General features: G+C 39.4%; 1 protein-coding gene across 3 annotated transcripts in view; it reads left to right on the forward strand.

Moving 5' to 3' along the window:
- Positions 1-18,594, forward strand: part of ANO10 (anoctamin 10) — a 233,773-nt gene that overhangs the window by 14,862 nt on the left and 200,317 nt on the right. For all 3 annotated transcript variants that reach the window (XM_034760861.1, XM_034760862.1, XM_034760863.1), the window contains 5 exons: positions 2,589-2,786; positions 4,580-4,714; positions 8,049-8,168; positions 10,982-11,551; positions 16,957-17,012. In XM_034760861.1, the coding sequence (XP_034616752.1) occupies positions 2,589-2,786; positions 4,580-4,714; positions 8,049-8,168; positions 10,982-11,551; positions 16,957-17,012 (1,079 nt within the window). The remainder of the gene's footprint in view (positions 1-2,588; positions 2,787-4,579; positions 4,715-8,048; positions 8,169-10,981; positions 11,552-16,956; positions 17,013-18,594) is intronic.

Below are 18,594 nucleotides of genomic sequence, written 5' to 3' on the forward strand. Positions count from 1 at the left end.
TCCAAACACCCACCACCATAGTTAGATGGCAGCTTGCGAATCACTTAGTGTGGCGTACACACAGGGACAAGCTCTCAAAAGAAGACAGGAAAGTTACTTGTCTGTACAGTAACTGAAGTTCATTGAGATGTGTTGTCCTGGTGTGAATTCCATGCCCTGCTTCCCTTACTCACTCCTTTGGATTCCTGCTATACTCTCTGTGATCTGCAGTAGAGAAGGAACTGGAGTGGTGATTATACCTTCGGTAAAGGGCACAAAGATAGTTAGGGCACATGCCTGGACCAAACAGACACTGCTAGTAAATAATCTCGGATTTGGGCCCATGTGCACCTGCAAATGAAATCACACAAGGATAACGCATCTTGAAAAACTCCAGTGATTGAATTGCCCTTTTTTTTAAGAAAGCCCATGCCAACGAGAAACTTTTAAATTAAAAATAAATGTACCTTTGGAGAGGGATCACTTCCTCCTTTTTTTTTTTTTTGTGTGTGATAACACTACAGGTCAGATGGACCCCCTACCTTTCATGAGTTCTTGAAGTTTTTATGATGTGTCCATCATATTGGATTATTAACATATCACATAGGTTGGGGACATGGCTGACCACAGAATCCCCCAAACACTTGATTTTAGACTGCAAAACTTCACTGTAGAGCTAAGACAGATAAGATGGTTGTTGGTAACATAGTGGGTCATTGAAGAGAGAGGTTAGGGAACAGTAAGAATCTGAAGAAGAATGAGACATGGAGGAAGAAAGTATTAGAATGTTAGGTAAGGTTTGCATCTTGATTGTCTAATACAAGTAACCAAATACTAAGATAATTCTCTGACAGTAAACCAATATTTTGATATAACAATTCTTTGTAGTCAAAATTAATAGTGTAGATAGCATGTCGCTTTAAAAATTGAGGATGCAAATATTATTCCCAGAGTTCAACATTTAAGTCTGTTGCTCTTACTTTCCCCATATTAGGAAAACTGGTGTAGTTTATTATAAACACATATAAGGTAGGCAACAGAATCATTAGGATTTCAGAAATGAATGGAAATTTTAGTAAACGTCTTAAAATTAGGACATTTCTTTCCCTGAAACATTTTCTAAGCAATGGATAAAAGTGGTGTATTTTGCAAATAAAAATTAGTGAAGTAATGTGGGACTAAGTAATTTGCACTTAGCATCATTTTTATAACTATTATTAAAGCAAAATTTAAGCTAGAGCTTGTGGATGATGCTCTAATTATGTCAATATCTTTTTTGGAACATTAACTTTTCAACTTTAAAACATTTATCAGTAGCATAGTAATAGCTCTTTCATAAAGTTATGAGTTGAAAGAATTTGTATTCACAGGATTTTAGATATGGTATGAAATATCTATCTTCTGTATTGCTAGAAAAGGTGACATGAAGATTTGAATTTCCCAACCTCCCTTTTGACCCATGACCCATTGTGATTATTTGCTCTGCTATACGTAAATATAACTTTAAGCCATTTTTATGCAATTGGATTTCTATTAAATGTATATGGTACAGGGGAAAAAGGTTGAAAACAGGGACTTTATTTTGCTATTGACACAGGTAGAAAATCAATTGATCATTAAGACTTGAGTTGATGTTGGATTGTGGCCACAAACTAGTTTCTAGGCCTGTCACATGTAGGTGGATGATGATTATGTCAAAAGGCCTGATCATGCAAGCCTTACTATTATGAGTAGCCTGCTAAAGTCAGTGGAACTATTTGCATAAATAAGGATTACTTATGTTGTAAGTACACCTCTACCCCAATATAACGCTGTCCTCGGGAGCCAAAAAATCTTACCGTGTTATAGGTGAAACCGCGTTATATCGAACTTGCTTTGAGCCGCCAGAGCGTGCAGCCCCGCCCCCTGGAGCACTGCTTTACCGCGTTATATCCAAATTCGTGTTATATCGGGTTGCGTTATATCGGGGTAGAGGTGTATGCATTTTATAGGAGTAGACTGAAACTTCCTAACTGTCCTCCATGTGCCAGGCTGTCAATTGCAGTGTTTATTCTCTTGCTAGTCCTACTGGATCAGGTGTTTACAGAAACTAAATTAAATCAGGGCCCAATCCTGCAAAGTAGTTAACACCTCTTACGAGTTGCTATGCCTCTTTAGCCTCCACTGACTATAATGAGAATTGTATGTAGTAGTGTTCTAGCTATGTGAGCTGGAATTTTCTACGTGGTTAAAAAAGCAAAATAAAGTCCCTGTTTCCAACCCCTTTCCCTTGTACTATATAAATTTAGTAGAAATACAATTGCATAAAAATGGTTTAAAGTTATATTTATGTATAGCAGAGCAAATAGTCGCAATGGGCTCTGGGTCAGAAGTAGCTTGGAAAAGTCAAATGTGCATGCCACCTTTTCCTAGCTCAAAAGCTTCTCTCTCTCACCAACAGAAGTTGGTCCAATGAAAGATACTACCTCACCCACCTTGTCTCTATAATGAGAACTGTCGGTTCTCAGCACTTCACAGAATTGGAACTTATTGAGTGATAAGTATTACAATCATAATGTTTAATATGTGCCTTTTATATGTTCCTTACTTTATGTTGCCTTTCATTAAAGGTGCCCAGCTGTTGGTTAAACCTTTGGTAAAAGAAGATGGAGGAAAAATAGATGGAAATCAAAATTTATATCTTGTTGGAGCCTCTCACTTAAGGCTGCTGCTGGGAGCTGAAACTGTGGGATTGGTAAAAGAATGTAATGATAACTCAATGAGAACCTTTACATACAGCAGTAGAAACACCTTCAAAGATTTTGCAGGTAAAGTGCCTTAAGCGTTTTAGGACTATTCCTGAATAATTTAAAAAGATGTGGTCAAAGATTATAGGTGCATAAGTGCACAGTTTAACTAGTCAAATATTTTATTGTCTTTCTGTTTCTTGGAATAGTAAAAGCTAACAGAAGTAGCTAGAATAAGCCACTGTCTATGTAATCCTTTGGATCTTTGAACATTCAGACTTCATTGTGGAATTAATCTGTATTTCCTATCTCTGGATGAATCACATCTTGTAATGTTCCTGTGCTTTTACTTGATGCTTTTTCACCTGATGTATCTCTACGTTCATTTATTGATATGACAGTTTATAATAAAGTAACAAATTTAAGGTCCTTGTTAAGTAATATGTACATGATTAACACTATCTAAAGTATTAGTTAATATTATTGCCTCCTTTTCTGATTAAAAAAAAAAACCACGAAAAGCAAAATTTTGGGGTTAACTGCATCTCAATTAGCTGGAAAAAATGATCCATTATGTTTGTACATCAAGCAATTGGTCACTAGCATGGGAATGATAGATTTCATGTTTGTATTTTTTAGATTGGGAGTTAATCGGGGAAAGGTCCATTCCTTCCTTTGTGTTTGAACATTGTAGGCACTACCAAGAATAATAATGCATTGCTTTAAGGATACCACATGCAATGATTCTTTCTTAGGGGTCTTGGCTCCATAGTGCGAGATTTGCAGAACTCCTGCTTTCCAAGGAAGTAGCAGAGATCCATCTTAAATTAGCCTATTGTCTTATCAACATTTTTTCACGTGTCCATTTCAGTGAGGCCCTTCTCTGTATTTTCTGTGTCAAAAGGCTCTTGGGGTTCTGTTTGGCATCACTGAAGCCCTTAAACGTTGATTAATTTTTTTGCATGATTTGACACCAGTTTGCTGGACAATGCTGTTACCAAGATGACCATGTCCAGATAGTTGTTAAAGTGCATTTCTTTTTATGGTCTGGCTGTCCTAAAATTGGAAGACCATGCCATAGTCTGGACTATGGAGCTGTGAATTGTAGTGCACTTTAAAGTGTTGTGCTCCAGTTGCCCTGTGTAGACTATGCTAGCATGAATTAAAAGGTACCTACTTTGCATTAACATAAATTAAAAATGCAGTTGGATGGTATCTTCAGAGAAGGGAAAGTTTATTTATAATTCTGTTTCTCTGAAGATATAGTACCAACAGGATTCCCACTAAACCCCCTTAGAGTTTGGGATTTTTTTTTTTTAAGGTTTCTCATTACTTTGGTCATGATTTAATTATTTTGAATTGGTTCACCATTCTGTTACATTAACCTGCTGTGCAATAGAAGATAGTATTTATATCCAGCAGGGTTGGTGTGAAATAGTTGCTAGGGAGCCTTTTTTTGTGCGCTAACATACTACTGCTGCCCTCAGAGGTCAAAATTCTGTAAGAGCTGAGAAATCCTGCCTGTCTTTCGTTATGGTGCTAAAACCTGGGAGTGAGACATTGTCAGAATTATATCTTCAGAGAAACATAATTGCAAGTGGGTAATATTCTCCCTTTTGATGTTCTCAAGTCATATAGATAGATTAAATATGCAGTAGCTGAAATGTGTTTCTTATCATTGAAGGCTTTTAGGAGGCAGGAGTTTTCTCTCACAAATGTGTGATCGAATAATATTGGTGTACAGTATTCCTTTTCTGAACTTGTTGGTCTTTAGTACCTATTTTTGTCCCCAGTGTCCTAAGCAATTATCTCCATTAGATTTTTTTGGTATGCTAAGGAAAGGGTATTATGAACCATTTTTTTTTCTTATTTAGAGGACAATCACGATTTCCTTACAATGGCCGAGCGTCAGTACATCATCAAGCACGAACTTGAAAATTTGAGAGCCAAAGATGAAAGAATGATTCCTGGATACCCTCAGGCAAAGCTGTATCCAGGAAAATCAATTAGTAAGTGATTTAGTTTATGGTATCCTTAATTGATTGCTTTGACTAATATTTGAAACATATTGCTCATCTTGAATATGTAAGGTAAAGGGGATGTTCACAACTTCCTGTAGCCATGAGAAATCCTTCAAAAGTTAAAAGGACTCCAGTACTACTCCTGTATCTTTTTATTTTTCTTCATCTTTAAGAATTGGAGTAGTGTAAAGAAATTAAGTTTTTTTTTTTTTTTTTTTTTTTTTAATAAACTTCAACTAGTGGTCTTCTGAAAAGGTAAATGAATGTATAAATTCTGTATGATAGTTATGAAGCAAATTTTTAATTCACATTTCTAATCAATTTAGTGATTAGATTCTTTAATCTTTTTAGTTTAATATGCAAACCTTATTACCATGAAAAATTTGAGTATTACAATAAATAGACTTTAAAAGCATGTCGAAGATGTATATGTGGTGAGACAAATTCTTGCCTTTTGAGGATTTGCATACAGAAATGTTAAATTTTCACAAATGTCTGCAAATCATAATGGATTTGTAACAGGGTGACATCCACCTCTTGCAAGCGCCCCCTTCTGGTCGGGTATGTCTGCAGTCTTTCAGTTTATGGTGAACCCTGTCAGTGATTTCTCAGGTGGAGAAATCTCTTTTGGCTGAGTCACACACATTGTATGTGAAACAAAACAACCCCCTTCTGAGATGTACAGTCTTTAACTTATCCTGGCTCTAGTATGGGGCCGGACCTCCAGGGCATCCTCCCTGGAAACACTGTCTTCTTGTGGCCCTCCCTCGGCTTGGTCCTTACTTAGTCCCAGCAGCCAGCCAGGAGCTACTTTTTTTGCTCCCCCAGTCCCTGCTGGCAACTGTCTTGGACTCAGTCACAGCAGCCAGCCAGGAGCGTCTTTCCTTCTCAGGTTCCCAATCACACTGAGGTGTCCGTGGTCCTGCTGCTCTTTCAGCCAACCAGGAACACAGTCCTCTCTCCTCCAGCTACAGGCAGCAACTGACTACTGCTCTGTTCTGGAGCTCTTTTTATATGGCCCTGCTTGGCTGCTCTCTGCAGCTTCTCTCATTGGCTGCTTCTCCGCAACCAGTCTAGGCCACTTGGAGGACTTCTCATTACAACAGAGAATTCTCATTACAACAGAGAATCACCCTACCTATGAGTAAAGACAAAATACTGTTTCAGTATAACAGAGAGTCAGAAAAGGTACTCTGTATCCTTTCACTGAGGAGATGTCTTGGGTAGCAGGGATATTCTCAGGAAAAATTGGATCCTGGTTCCTATGAAGCCAGCCAGCTCTGTCGCATACTGAACTTTGGGGGGAAACCTACTTTATTAAGTAGAAACGTAACTAATAGTAAGTGTAGACCCATGTTCAAGTTTTATGATTTTGTTTTGTATTATAACGTTTGTTTCCACCACACTTTCTAGTTAGGTTTATTTAAGAAAAAATGGAGAACTATGTTTGTTTTATTATAAGTGCTCACAAGTGCTGTGTGATTTTACAGGAGCAGTGATTTAAGGTAAAACTACTTATTGGGGTACACTGGTCCTTTGGGGGCAGAGGATCTGGGATTTCTCTGAGTAGCCAGTGTCAGGGGTAGGATATCACAGCGGAACAGTTTCAAAGAGATTCAGGGACGAGGGGTGCATCTGTTGTTAACCTGCAAGGCAAAGATAGGGCTGCCATAGCCCAAAGAGAGTGCTTGAGGTGCTGAAAGGCTGCTAGTATCGGGGAGCTAACACCCAGCCACTATGGCATGTTTCGGTCTTGCGTACCACAAGAACCATCACAAAGCATACTAGTGGGAAAGCTAGCAGATGCAGATTGAATAGCATCTATTTACATTAATTAATTTACTCACCGTTTATGAAAAAATACTCATGCTCTGTGCGTAGAAGATGACAACTTGTAACTTTCTGTTTCTGTTAGCAAATTTTAGACAATGTGAACTATATTAATTATCCAGGGAATAGATGTTATATGTTGTTGCTTTGGAAGGATTGTGTGATAAAGCATCTTATTTGATGTGGTTCACTTTAGATAATGATGTGTTTGGTTTGTCTCCTTATGAAAGTATCGGAAAAAGTAATAGTTTTTCCAGACCACTAGTATTACATTACTGAGAAAGGAAGTTTGGTTTCATCTGCAACTCTTTAAATCATCCGTGGTAGATTATTTTTTCTCGGACTTGAGAGCTCTTCTATTTCATGGGGGAAGGGAGCAATAAGAGGGTACTATTTTTAGGAAAGCTGGAACTAGCCCATTGGCGCACAAGTTGTTTTCTAAAGAAATGTACCATATCTTTTAATATCTGTGGATCATTAGAGTTTGTTTTTATATTTCAATGTTAATGTCTACAGAATAGAAAGATTTGTGTCTTTTAATAGCTCAAGAAATTTTTATTGACAGATTAGTTGCAAATATCAGAGGTGAGTCTGAGGGTATGTCTACACCACAGTGGCACAGCTGTGATGCTGTAGTGCTATAGTTTAGACACTTCCTCCATTGATAGAGCGAGTTTTTCCATCAATGTAGGTAATCCACCTCTCAGAGAGGCAGTAGCTAGGTCGATGGAAGAATTATTTGCCTTTTAATCCATTTTCCTAGGCTCATTCTAAAATTCCAACCCCCTGAGCACCTTATATTGATGTGCACATAACATAAATAGTACTTGCTTTCGATCATAAAAATTGAATACAAATTATGATATCATAATATGAGATTTTTTCTATAATGAAGAGAGCATTCGGATTTGGCTACTTTGCAATTTAAGAAGAAATTTCCTGCAAGAAATGGAATAATAGTGTAAAAAAAAAAAACAACAGAACAACTATTTCTTTTAGTTTGTTTTGATAGGCTTAATTTTTTTAAAATATTAATAATTTTTGGTGCTCATGAAAATAACAATAAGTTCATCCGCTAGAACCAGGCACAGTGGCAGGTGCTGTTAAAGCTTCCCCACATGGGTGTATGACTGCATTTCAGTTCTGACCTGCTACACCACCTGCTGTTCAAGCCACAGAAACTGCCAGCCTGTGGAGTAGTTTGTATGATGAGATGGACTATCAAGTTTCTCTTGGAGATAACATTGAAGCCCAGGTCTTTGTCGGGACGTTAACCAATTATGCACCTCCTATATTATATAATGTTAGATTAATATATAAGAATTTTTAAGTGCACATATTATGTGTGTTATAAGGATTTAAGTAGCAAGTTAGTTGTTTTTTCAAACATTTTTTAGGCTTGCTAGTTATAATGTAACCCAATGCAAGCATGCTAACTGTACTATGAATTTACAGGAGCCATGTAAGCATAACTTTCCCCATTTTCTTTCAGTGAGAAGATTGATGACCAGTGGTATTCTACATCAGATTTTCCCACTTCATGATACAGAAGAATTGAAGAAGCTCTGGTACACCTGGTGTGGCCAGGTCAAAATTAGTTATCAACCTTTAGGTATGTTAGCACTTATTTCACTGAATAAATAAAATGTCTTGAAATCAGAAGTGGCTCCAGTGGTGGTGAGCTTTTGAGAAGCTAGCTGTCCTTTTCTAATCAAGAAAGCTGTTTCTGAGTACAGACTTCCGATCCTGCTGACTCACTTTATCTAAACTATTGTCCTGAAACTTTTGGATAATTGGCATTGCATGGCAGCAGGTTAAGGGAAGTTATAAACGTGTGATTTGCTTCGGGTTAATGAACTTCCAAAGTCCATTAGCCAAGGCTTTGGAGATTGAACCCACTGGCGACAGAAGGTCTTCTGGTTTGTATCCTGCTTTAACACCCCCCCGACCCCGGAAAAAAAACAACAAAACCCTGGAAAATGAAATGTAGGAAAGAATACATTTAATGCAGTGTTACAGTTTCACAGTTAAACACTCAAAAGTAAGGAAATGCCATAATTAATTATAGCTTAGTTTGAGCAATAACAATTCAACCATCTTTGAATATGAGGAGATTGTCGGGAGAAAAACATTTTCCTCATCGTAAAAAGGAATTCTTACAAGTTTATTTTTAACAGCTCTAGTGCCAGCGTAGCTGAGGCGAGAAAGTTAAAATCGGTTCTGGTGAAAACTGTTTTTGATTGCTGTTCTATTCTGATTTTTAAATCATGCCCATCACAATGGTATATGAGCACCTGGTTATGAGGTTTGAAAATTGTACTTCAGACATACATAGTACTTTCAGTACATTTTTAGCATTTCTTGCCAATCTTTTAAGTGATGGATGCATAATACTGTTTATACATACATGGAAACGTAACTACATATTGTACTGAGAAGGAGAAGAATGCTCTTTCAGTTGGATACTATAGTTATAAGGTGTGAATTGTATGAGGCAAAGCTTTGTCATGGACTTTGTTTTTCTGGCATACACAGAAGAGTACGAAATAGAAGATGCTAAACTTATATCTAAGATTGTAGAAAAAAATGTTTGATATTTGAGAAATTATATGCTAATGTAATAAAAGGTTAAATTGTAATGTATACATGCAGATGCATGGGGTCATGGAAGATTGGATATCCGTTCTTAAATTCAGCATTTTTTATTGTACTTTCGAGTAGTTAAATGTGTGTAAGCTTAACAATTAAGGTCCCTCAGGAACTGAAGAAACTTAAATGATAGAAATTCCCATGATTGCTTCAGAACATTTAATCTCTCAGCTAAAGTAAAAAAAATCCCTGTAGTTAGAACAAGTCTTTGCCCAGGCTAAAGAACATCTTTTGGGCTGGGTGATTCTCAGTGATCTTTCCACATTAAGCTCAGTCTTTCATAGCTGCAGCAAGCCTCTGCCTAGGCTAAGCTTTTTCCAGTCTTTTTCAGAGCTGGAGAAAATCTTTACAGCTGGGCAGGCTTCTAAAATAACCTCAGTCCAAGGCTAACAGGCTCTTTCAAAGCTGAGGCAAGCTTTATAGATTCCAAGTCTTGCTCCCCGCTAAACTCCAGCAAACTCCTTCCCTCCCCCCCACATTAGACTCTGATCAGCAGTCACTCTGTCACAATGTCATTTCATAAAGACAATATTTTAATACATGTAAGCAGAGGCTCTGCTAAAATTCTGCATTAGCCTTAATTTTGGCATTTCTTTTGAATGCCCAACTCGTCAGTCTTAACTTTGCAATAACACAGTGTTTTGCAATCAGTAATGCTTTAATTGATGTTAGCATTTTGTTTCTACTAGATATTTAATGCTATATTTGTAGATGCTAAGATAAGCTGTAGTTACGACTTTCCTACTCATTTTTTTTTTTTTTTTTTTTTTTCAAATATACCTTCTGGTAGTTTTGGAGGTGTGGTAAGAATTACAGAGAAGTAATGATACTGGTTTTCTCTGTTTAGGAAACTGAAATTTGGGCCATTGTCTTAATCTGAAACTTCATTTCATATTACACTGAGATCTATGTTGGGAATGGTTTAACATAATCAAATAAGTTCTTTTCTACACTACAATGCGGGGTCAATCTAAGGTCTGGTCTATACTACCCGCCTGAATCGGCGGGTAGAAATCGACCTCTCGGGGATCGATTTATCACGTCCCGTTGGGACGTGACAATCGATCCCCGAATCGGCGCTCTAACTCTACCAGCGGAGGTGGTAGTAAGCGCCGCCGACAAAAAGCCGCAGAAGTCGATTTTGCCGTCGTCCTCACAACGGGGTAAGTCGGCTGCAATACGTCGAATTCAGCTACGCTATTCACGTAGCTGAATTTGCGTATCTTAAATCAACTCCCCGCTGTAGTGTAGATGTACCCTAAGATACACAACTTCAGCTACGTGAGTTGCGTAGCTGAAGTGGACATACTTAGATCTATTTACTGCGGTGTCTTCACTGGGGTAAGTCGACAGCTGACGCTCTCCCATCGACTCTGCTTGCACTTCTCTTCTGGTGGAGTACCGGAGTCGACGGGAGAGTGCTCAGCGGTCGATTTATCGACCCCCCCGCTGGATTGATTGCTGCAGGTGGTTAGTGTAGACAAACCCTCTAATGGTTTGGTGAAATGGATAAGTTGTTTACTTAGTGGTAATATCTGAAAGGAAATCTTGTCTTCAATGCAACCAGTATGACATAGGAACCTAATGTTCACTCCTTCTTTTAGTGTGCCAGTCAGATAACGCTTTTGTGTCTTTAGAAGATAATGCAGTTCCTATTGAAGATTTTAGTATTTCTGTCTCAGAATATTTTAAAAAGCTTTGTGTGTTTTGAAAAATAAGTTCTTTTGGTGTTTTCCTCCTTGCCTTGGCTTAGTTTTTTTTTTTCTCTCTCCACAGATGAAATCCGTTGCTATTTTGGTGAAACGATTGCTCTGTATTTTGGCTTTTTGGAATACTTCACATTTGCTTTGGTTCCTATGGCTCTCATTGGGATTCCTTACTATGTGTTTGCATGGGAAGACTATGACAAGTATGTGATGTTTGCCTCATTCAATCTACTTTGGTCTACAGTGATCCTTGAAGTTTGGAAGCGCTGCTGTGCTATTATGACTTACAGATGGGGGACACTGTTGATGAAGCGGCAGTTTGAGGAACCGAGGCCAGGATTTCATGGTGTTTTGGGAATCAATCCTGTCACTGGCAAGGAGGAGCCAGTATACTCAAGTATTAAAAGACAGATACGAATTTATCTGGTGTCCTTGCCATTTGTGTGCCTTTGCCTCTATTTCTCACTGTATGTCATGATGATTTACTTTGAGTTGGAGACTTGGGCTCTGGATTTTCATGAGGAGAATGAGTCTTATTTTAGCAAATTAATGCTATTTTTGCCTAGCATAATCTATGCTATTGTGATTGAAATGATGAACCGCGTCTACCGATATGCTGCAGAATTCTTAACATCATGGGGTAAGACTTGTCTTTTTTTCTTTCTACTTTTCTTTTACAGGAGAAAGTAAGAAGCCCAAACATTTAGAATAAATGTATATAAACACATTTCCTAGTGAGGAAGGCATTTCCTAAACTTACTGCTGTGTACATAAAGAAAACTGGACAAATCCATGGTTTAGTTGTGCAGGAGTATCCACCCCACACTGGCAGAGAAGGGGTTAAAAGCAGCCAAGGGAGGCTGTACAGGGAGCAGCCAATTGGAGAGTGGCTGTGAGGAGCAGCCAATCAGGGCCCAGCAGGCCCATATAAAAAGAGCCGCAGGGCCAGCAGCGGTGAGGTGCTGCAGGAAGCTTGGACAGGGTAGCTGCTAGCAGAGACCAGGGGAGCTAGAGAGAGAGCTTCTGGCTGGCTGCTGGGACTTGCAGGCTTGAGGCCCTGAGAAGAGGGCGAAGAAGGTACTGGGACTGGGGGAAAGTGGCCCAGGGAATTGAAGCAGCACTGGTGAGATGTTAAGGAGAGGCTGCTAGATACAGGGTTCCTGGGGGTGGGATCAGAGTAGTGGGTGGCCCCGGGTCTCTCTCTTCTCCCCCACCCCCCACATTCAGCCTAAGGGCTGAGTCAAGAAGAAGACCCTGCGGTTTGGGGAGCTGAGAGAGGAGCCGTAGGCAGGAGCAGAGACTGAGTGCTGGTGTGCAGACCATGGATGTGGGTGTTCGGCTTGAGCTAATCTCCAGCATGACCAGGAGGAAGCACCAGTCTGGTGACGGGGGCTGCACCCCATCACAAGGATATGTTATCAGGACTTCTTCTTTGAGTGCTTGATCATATATATACATTTTCATTCCAGTCTTAGTGCGTGTTTGCCCCACACACTCGAGGTTAAAGACTTTTGGCCAGAAGTGTCTATTGGATCCACTCATGTTCACTGAGTTCCTTTGTGCTCCTGTACCACTGGTATAAAGGACAGTGCAGGACCAGTTGCCACTTGGTCCTTCTCATCGTCTCTGTGGCTTGAGATGGACCTCCCAGTGTCTCTCCCTTTGTTAATGATTTTTGGAATCAATTATATATTAGTGTTTGTTGGTTGGTTAGTTAGTTAGTTGACCATTGGCACCTCCCCATTTTTTGATAAATTATAGTTAGTTTTTGGGAAGTTTTGTTAATTCTTCCTTCCCTTGCATATGTTCCTCACCAGACTTTCTCTGGGACCATGACTTTAGGAAGTCACATCGAAAGTCACTTGGATTCAAATACTACCCCTCTTGTGAGGCAACAGTTCTGGTTCTTGATGGGCACATGAGGTGTCATAGAATCGTAGGACTGGAAGGGACTTTGAGAGATCTTCTAGTCCAGTCCCCTGAACTCATGGCAGGACTAAGTATTATCTAGACCATCCATGATAGGTGTTTGTCTAACCTGCTCTTAAAAACCTACAATGAAAGAGATTCCACAACCTCTCTAGGCAATTTATTCCAGTGCTTAACTACTCGGACAGGAAGTTTTCCCTAATGTTCAGCCTAAGCCTCCCTTGCTGAAATTTAAGCCTGCTGCTTCTTGTCCTATCCTCAGAGGTTAACAAGAACAATTTTTCTCCCTCCTCCTTGTAACAACTTTTTATGTACTTGAAAGCTGTTATCATGTGTCCCCGCTCAGTCTTCTCTTCTCCAGACTAAACAAAGGCCATATCAGTGCAGAATAGAGTGGAAGAATTGCTTCTTGTGTCTTGCTTACAACACTGCTGCTAATACATCCCAGAATGTTGTGCACTTTTTTTGCAATGGTGTTACAATGTTGACTCATATGTGGCTTGTGATCCCCTATGATCCCCAGATCCCTTTCTGCAGTATTCCTTCCTAGGAAGTCATTTCCAATTTTCTGTGTGTGCAATTGATTGTTCCCTCCTAAGTCAAGTACTTTGCATTTGTCTTTATTGAATTTTATCCTGTTGTCTTCAGACCAAACCATTTCTCCAGTCTGTCCAGATCATTTTAAATTTTAATCCTATCCTCCAAAGCACTTGCAATCCCTCCCAGAAAGCTATTAGGTTGGTTTGACATGATTTGTTCTTAACAAATCCATGATGACTGTTTCTTATCACCTTATTATCTTCTAGGTGTTTGCAAATTGATTGCTTAATTATTTGCTCCATTATCTTTCCAGGTACTGAAGTTAAACTGTGTGGCCTGTAATTCCCCAGGTTGTCCTTAGCCCCTTTTTATAGATTTGCACTATATTTGCCCCTTTTCAGTCCTTTGGAATCTCTCCCATCTTCCATAACTTTTTGAAGATAAACTCCAGTGGCTCAGATATCTCCTCAGTCAGCTCCTTGAGTATTCTAGGATGTATTTTATGAGACCCTATCGACTTGAAGACATCTAACTTATCTAAATATTTTTTAACTTGTTTTGTCCCTATTTTAGCCTCAGATCCGACCTCATTTTCACTGGTGTTCACTATGTCAGACGTCCAATTGCTACTAAACTTTTTGGTGAAAACTGAAATAAAAGTCATTCAGCACTTCTGCCATTTTCACATTTTCTGTTGTTGTTTTTCCCCTCTTGTTGAGTAATGGGCCTAACCTGTCCTTTGTCTTCCTCTTGTGTCTAATGTAGTTATAGAATGTTTTCTTGTTACTCTTTGTGTCTCTAGCTAGTTTAATCTTTCTTTGTGCCTTGGCCTTTATAATTTTAATCTTACATACTTATGTTGTTTGTTTATATTTATCCTTTGTAATTTGACCAATTTTCCACTTTTTGTAGGAGTCTCTTGAGTTTCAGATAATTGAAGATCTCCTGGTTAAGCCAGGGTTGTCTCTTGCCATACTTCTTATCTTTCCTACACAGTGGGATAGTTTGCTCTTGTGCCTTTAATAATGTCTCCTTAAAAACCAGCCAACTTTCTTAAACTGTTTTTCCCTTCCTCTTTTCTCTTGAACTTGCTTCCCATGGGATCTTACCTACCAGCACCCTGAGTTTGCTAAAGTCAGCCTTCTTGAAATCCATTATTTTTATTGTGCTGTTTTCACTCCTACCATTCCTTAGAATTGTGAACTCTACCATTTCATTATCACTTTCACCTAAGCTGCCTTCCACTTTCAAATTTTCAACCAGTTACTCCCTATTTGTCAAAATCAAATCTAGAACAGCCTCTCCCTTAGTAGTTTTCTCCATCTCTGAAATAAAAAAAATTGTCTCCAATACATTCCAAGAAATTGTTGGATAATCTGTGCCCTGCTGTGTTATTTTCCCAACTGATGGCTGAGTAATTGAAGTCCCCCATCACCACTAAATCCTGTGCTTTGGATGATTTTGTTAGTTGTTTAAAAAAAGCCTCATCCACCTCTTCTTCCAGGTTAGGCGGTCTGTAGTAGACCCCTACCATGACATCACCCTTGTTTTTTACCCCTGTTATCCTTACACAGAGCCTTTCAACAAGCCTGTCTTCTATTTCCATCTCAACCTCAGTTCAAGCATATACATCTGTTTTCCCTGCTTGTCTTTCCTGAGCAAGCTGTATCCTTCTATAACAATATTCCAATTGTGTATTATCTCACCATGTTGCCGTTCCAAGAGCATAAATGGTGGTGTAGGGCCAACCACAACTCAGTTATTTTTCCACCACAGAATCTAGCTATACAATAGAACTCTGAAGCAGAGGGGAAGAAGGGTGGGTTGTGGAACACATATATATGGACTACATCTCGAACAACATCATCAATAAAAAAACTCTTAAATAACTTTTTCTTCAAGTGTTTGTCCATACATATGTATATATTCCACTCTTGGTGACTCCAAAGCAGTGACCTAAATAAGGTGGTGGGTGCTCAACAGAATCTTACACAGGGCTATTTGGTCTAGACCAAGATTCCACTTGTCTATCAGGAGATTCTCCAGTGGGCTGCCTCCCAGAATGCTGCTGATTTGTTAGAAATGTCAGATGCCAAGAAATGTTTAGTGTCCTGCTCTAGAGCCTTCAAGAGGTTGGAAGTTATGGAAATCTTTAAAGGAGTCAAAATATTATAGCAGCAGTGCTAGAGAAGGAAAAGAATTCTAGTAGATTATGATGGTTTGGGGGAAGGGTTGCACCAAGAACAGAGAAAACTGAATGATTTTTTGAGAGGGCTTACACTGAATTAAGGATGATTTAGAGAGCCTGAGAAGAGGGGTATGGTAGAGGATGAGGTTTGTGTTTAGTTGATTATTTTAATAAATTGTACCTGATGTTTTGTAATTAATACTGCTATTAAGTAAAATGTTTTATATTTTGTTTTTCTGACCCTTCTCTTCATGCTCCAGAATTAAGTAATGTATATGCTATATTTATGCAGATTTAATTAAACACGTACAAGAATGCATGTTCTGGGCATCAAGGACCCTTGCCATCAGTTAAAAGTACAAAAATAAATACAAAACCAAAATAGCAACACATTTTCTCCACATACATAATCACTAGGCGTCAAAAATATTACAAACCAAATAAAATCTCCCCATTCCTCAAAGGAGCTCTTTCCCTAGCCATCTGAGCCCTCACAAAATGCCTGCCCAAAAGAATAAAAATATTAAAATTGTGACCTTTCTGTAGAGAATATCCATTTTATTGTCTTTACTGAAAACCACAATTGAGCCTGCATAATTAAAAAAACAAAAATGATAGCTTCAGATTTAGAAAAAAACCTCAGATGATTCATGCATAGCCACTCTTTAATTGTAAAGTGAATTTCTACTCTGAAAAGCGAGTATGTACAAATACATCACTTTATTCAATTATTATTTAGGCAGGGACAATGAGCATAAAGGGAAGGAGCTTGTAAAATGGTTAAAAAAAACAAAACAAAAAGTATCCAGAAAGTTTAGGCTGTATTGTAATTGTGAAGCCTGAATCTTTAAAGGTCCTAATTCTGTAATGACTGTGTATGTGCAGAACTTCATGTATCATAAGAAGTCCCATTTGAGATCTAACAGCCAAATCCAAAGCCCTGTGGAAGTTGACGCGGGTCTTTCCATTGACTTCTATGGGCGTCAGATTAGTACCCAGTCATTAGGGTCCATTCCTGCTTCACATTGTATTTCAGTTAGTTTTGTATTTGATTTCAATGGGAGCAGGATCAGAGCCTCAGTCACACTTAACACAATTTTCTTCCTATTTTTCTATTATAAAGTAGTTCTCATAAAAAAAGAGAGAGATTCAGAAGTATTTTTGTAATAGGAAAAAATACTAATATACTTGATACGCATCAGGATACTTGAAGATGGGCTAAACACTGAGGTGGGTATGGCACAGCCCAAACTTTTCACCACAGGCTCTTGCTTAAATATTTCTCTAACTAGAGGAAAAAATGCTTGTTTGTTTTCATTACACAATAGTGTCTAATATGTGTTCTGTGCTTTGTATTGTCTCTCAATTGATTGTTTTTAATATTTTAGAAAATCATAGACTGGAATCGTCACATCAGAATCATCTAATTTTGAAGGTCTTAGTGGTAGGTATGTTTAGTGTAATATTTTATTTAAGGAGGCAATATATAATGTGTTAGACACTTGTTTCCACAATGGTCAGCTTTCATTTTTCCCATATTGAATTTCTTCCTGTCAAGATTCTAGATGTGTGGATTTTTCTTTTTTCTTTAGATGATCCTTGCTGCACCTGGAAGCTATTGCTTTCATTCTTTAAAAGGATAAGTTCAAATTTATGTATCAAGAAGCTCTTGTTTTCACTTCATTCATCCAAGAATATTACCAAATGCTTGATGTAGAGCCTGATTGTGCAAACACTTTTAAAATACGTTAACATACTTGCATAAGTAGTCATAGGAGTGTAGTTATTCACGAGCATAAGGGCATGTCTACATTGGCAAAGTTAGAGCGCCGGCAGTTACAGCGCTGCTCAGAAAGCACTGAAGGGAAACCGCTGTTGTGTTCACACTGGGCTGGTGTACACTGGGGGGGGATCGATCCATGATACGCAACTTCAGCTACGCGAATTGCGTAGCTGAAGTCGAAGTATCTTGGATTGAATTACCTGGGGTCCATACGGCTTGGGATCGACGGCTGCGGCTCCCCCATCGACTGCGCTACCGCCACTCGCTCTGGTGGAGTTCCGGAGTCGACGGGGAGCGCATTCAGCGATCGATATAATGCATCTTAACGAGACGCGATATATCGATCCCGGATAAATCGATTGCTACCCGCCGATACGGCGGGTAGTGAAGACATATCCACTGTCAGCTGCCTGCACAATAGCATGTTCACACTTTTGGCGGTATTTGGAGTGGTGCACTCTGGGCAGCTATCCCGCAGAGCACCTCTTTCTCTTCTGCCGCTAAGGTGGAGGGGGTTTGTGGGGCATCATGGGTCCTGTCCCAATGACCCGTAATGCATTGCTTCGCATCCCTAAAATCCCTGTGCTTCCGTCTGCATTTGGCACCATCTTTCAACAGTTTGTGTACTGCGCGCTCTGCCTCTTCGGGCTGCAGGAATGGATCCCGAACTGTTGACCAGTATGCTGCTCGCTTTGAGTAACACGTCACGAGTGGCAGTGGAGTTATTCCTTAAACTACAAAGGCAAGAGGAGTGTGACATTGATCTCGCCACACGTAGTAGCTATGACACGAGATTGGTTGTGGCATTCACGGAGGTGGTAATCACAATGGAATGCTGCTTTTGGGCTCGGGAAACGAGCACTGAGTGGTGGGACCACATCATCATGCACGTCTGGGATGATGAGCAGTTGCTGCAGAACTTTCGGATGAGGAAAGCCATATTCATGGGATGGTGTGATGAACTCGCCCAAGCCCTGCAGCACAAGGACATGAGAATGAGAGTTGCTCTGTCATTGGAGAAGCTCGTGGCGATTGCACAGTGGAAGCTGGCTACTCCAGAATGCTACCGATCAGTCGCTAACGAGTTTGGAGTGGGAAAGTCGACCGTTGGACTTGTTTTGATTGAAGTGTGCAGGGCCATTAATTGCATTTGCTCCGAAAGACCGAGACTCAGCAATGTGCGTTACATTTTGGATGGCTTTGCACAAATGGGCTTCCCTAACTGTGGAGGGGCGGTAGATGG

The sequence above is a fragment of the Trachemys scripta genome, chromosome 2 (genome assembly GCF_013100865.1).
Source record: "Trachemys scripta elegans isolate TJP31775 chromosome 2, CAS_Tse_1.0, whole genome shotgun sequence".
NCBI classification, from domain to species: domain Eukaryota; kingdom Metazoa; phylum Chordata; order Testudines; family Emydidae; genus Trachemys; species Trachemys scripta.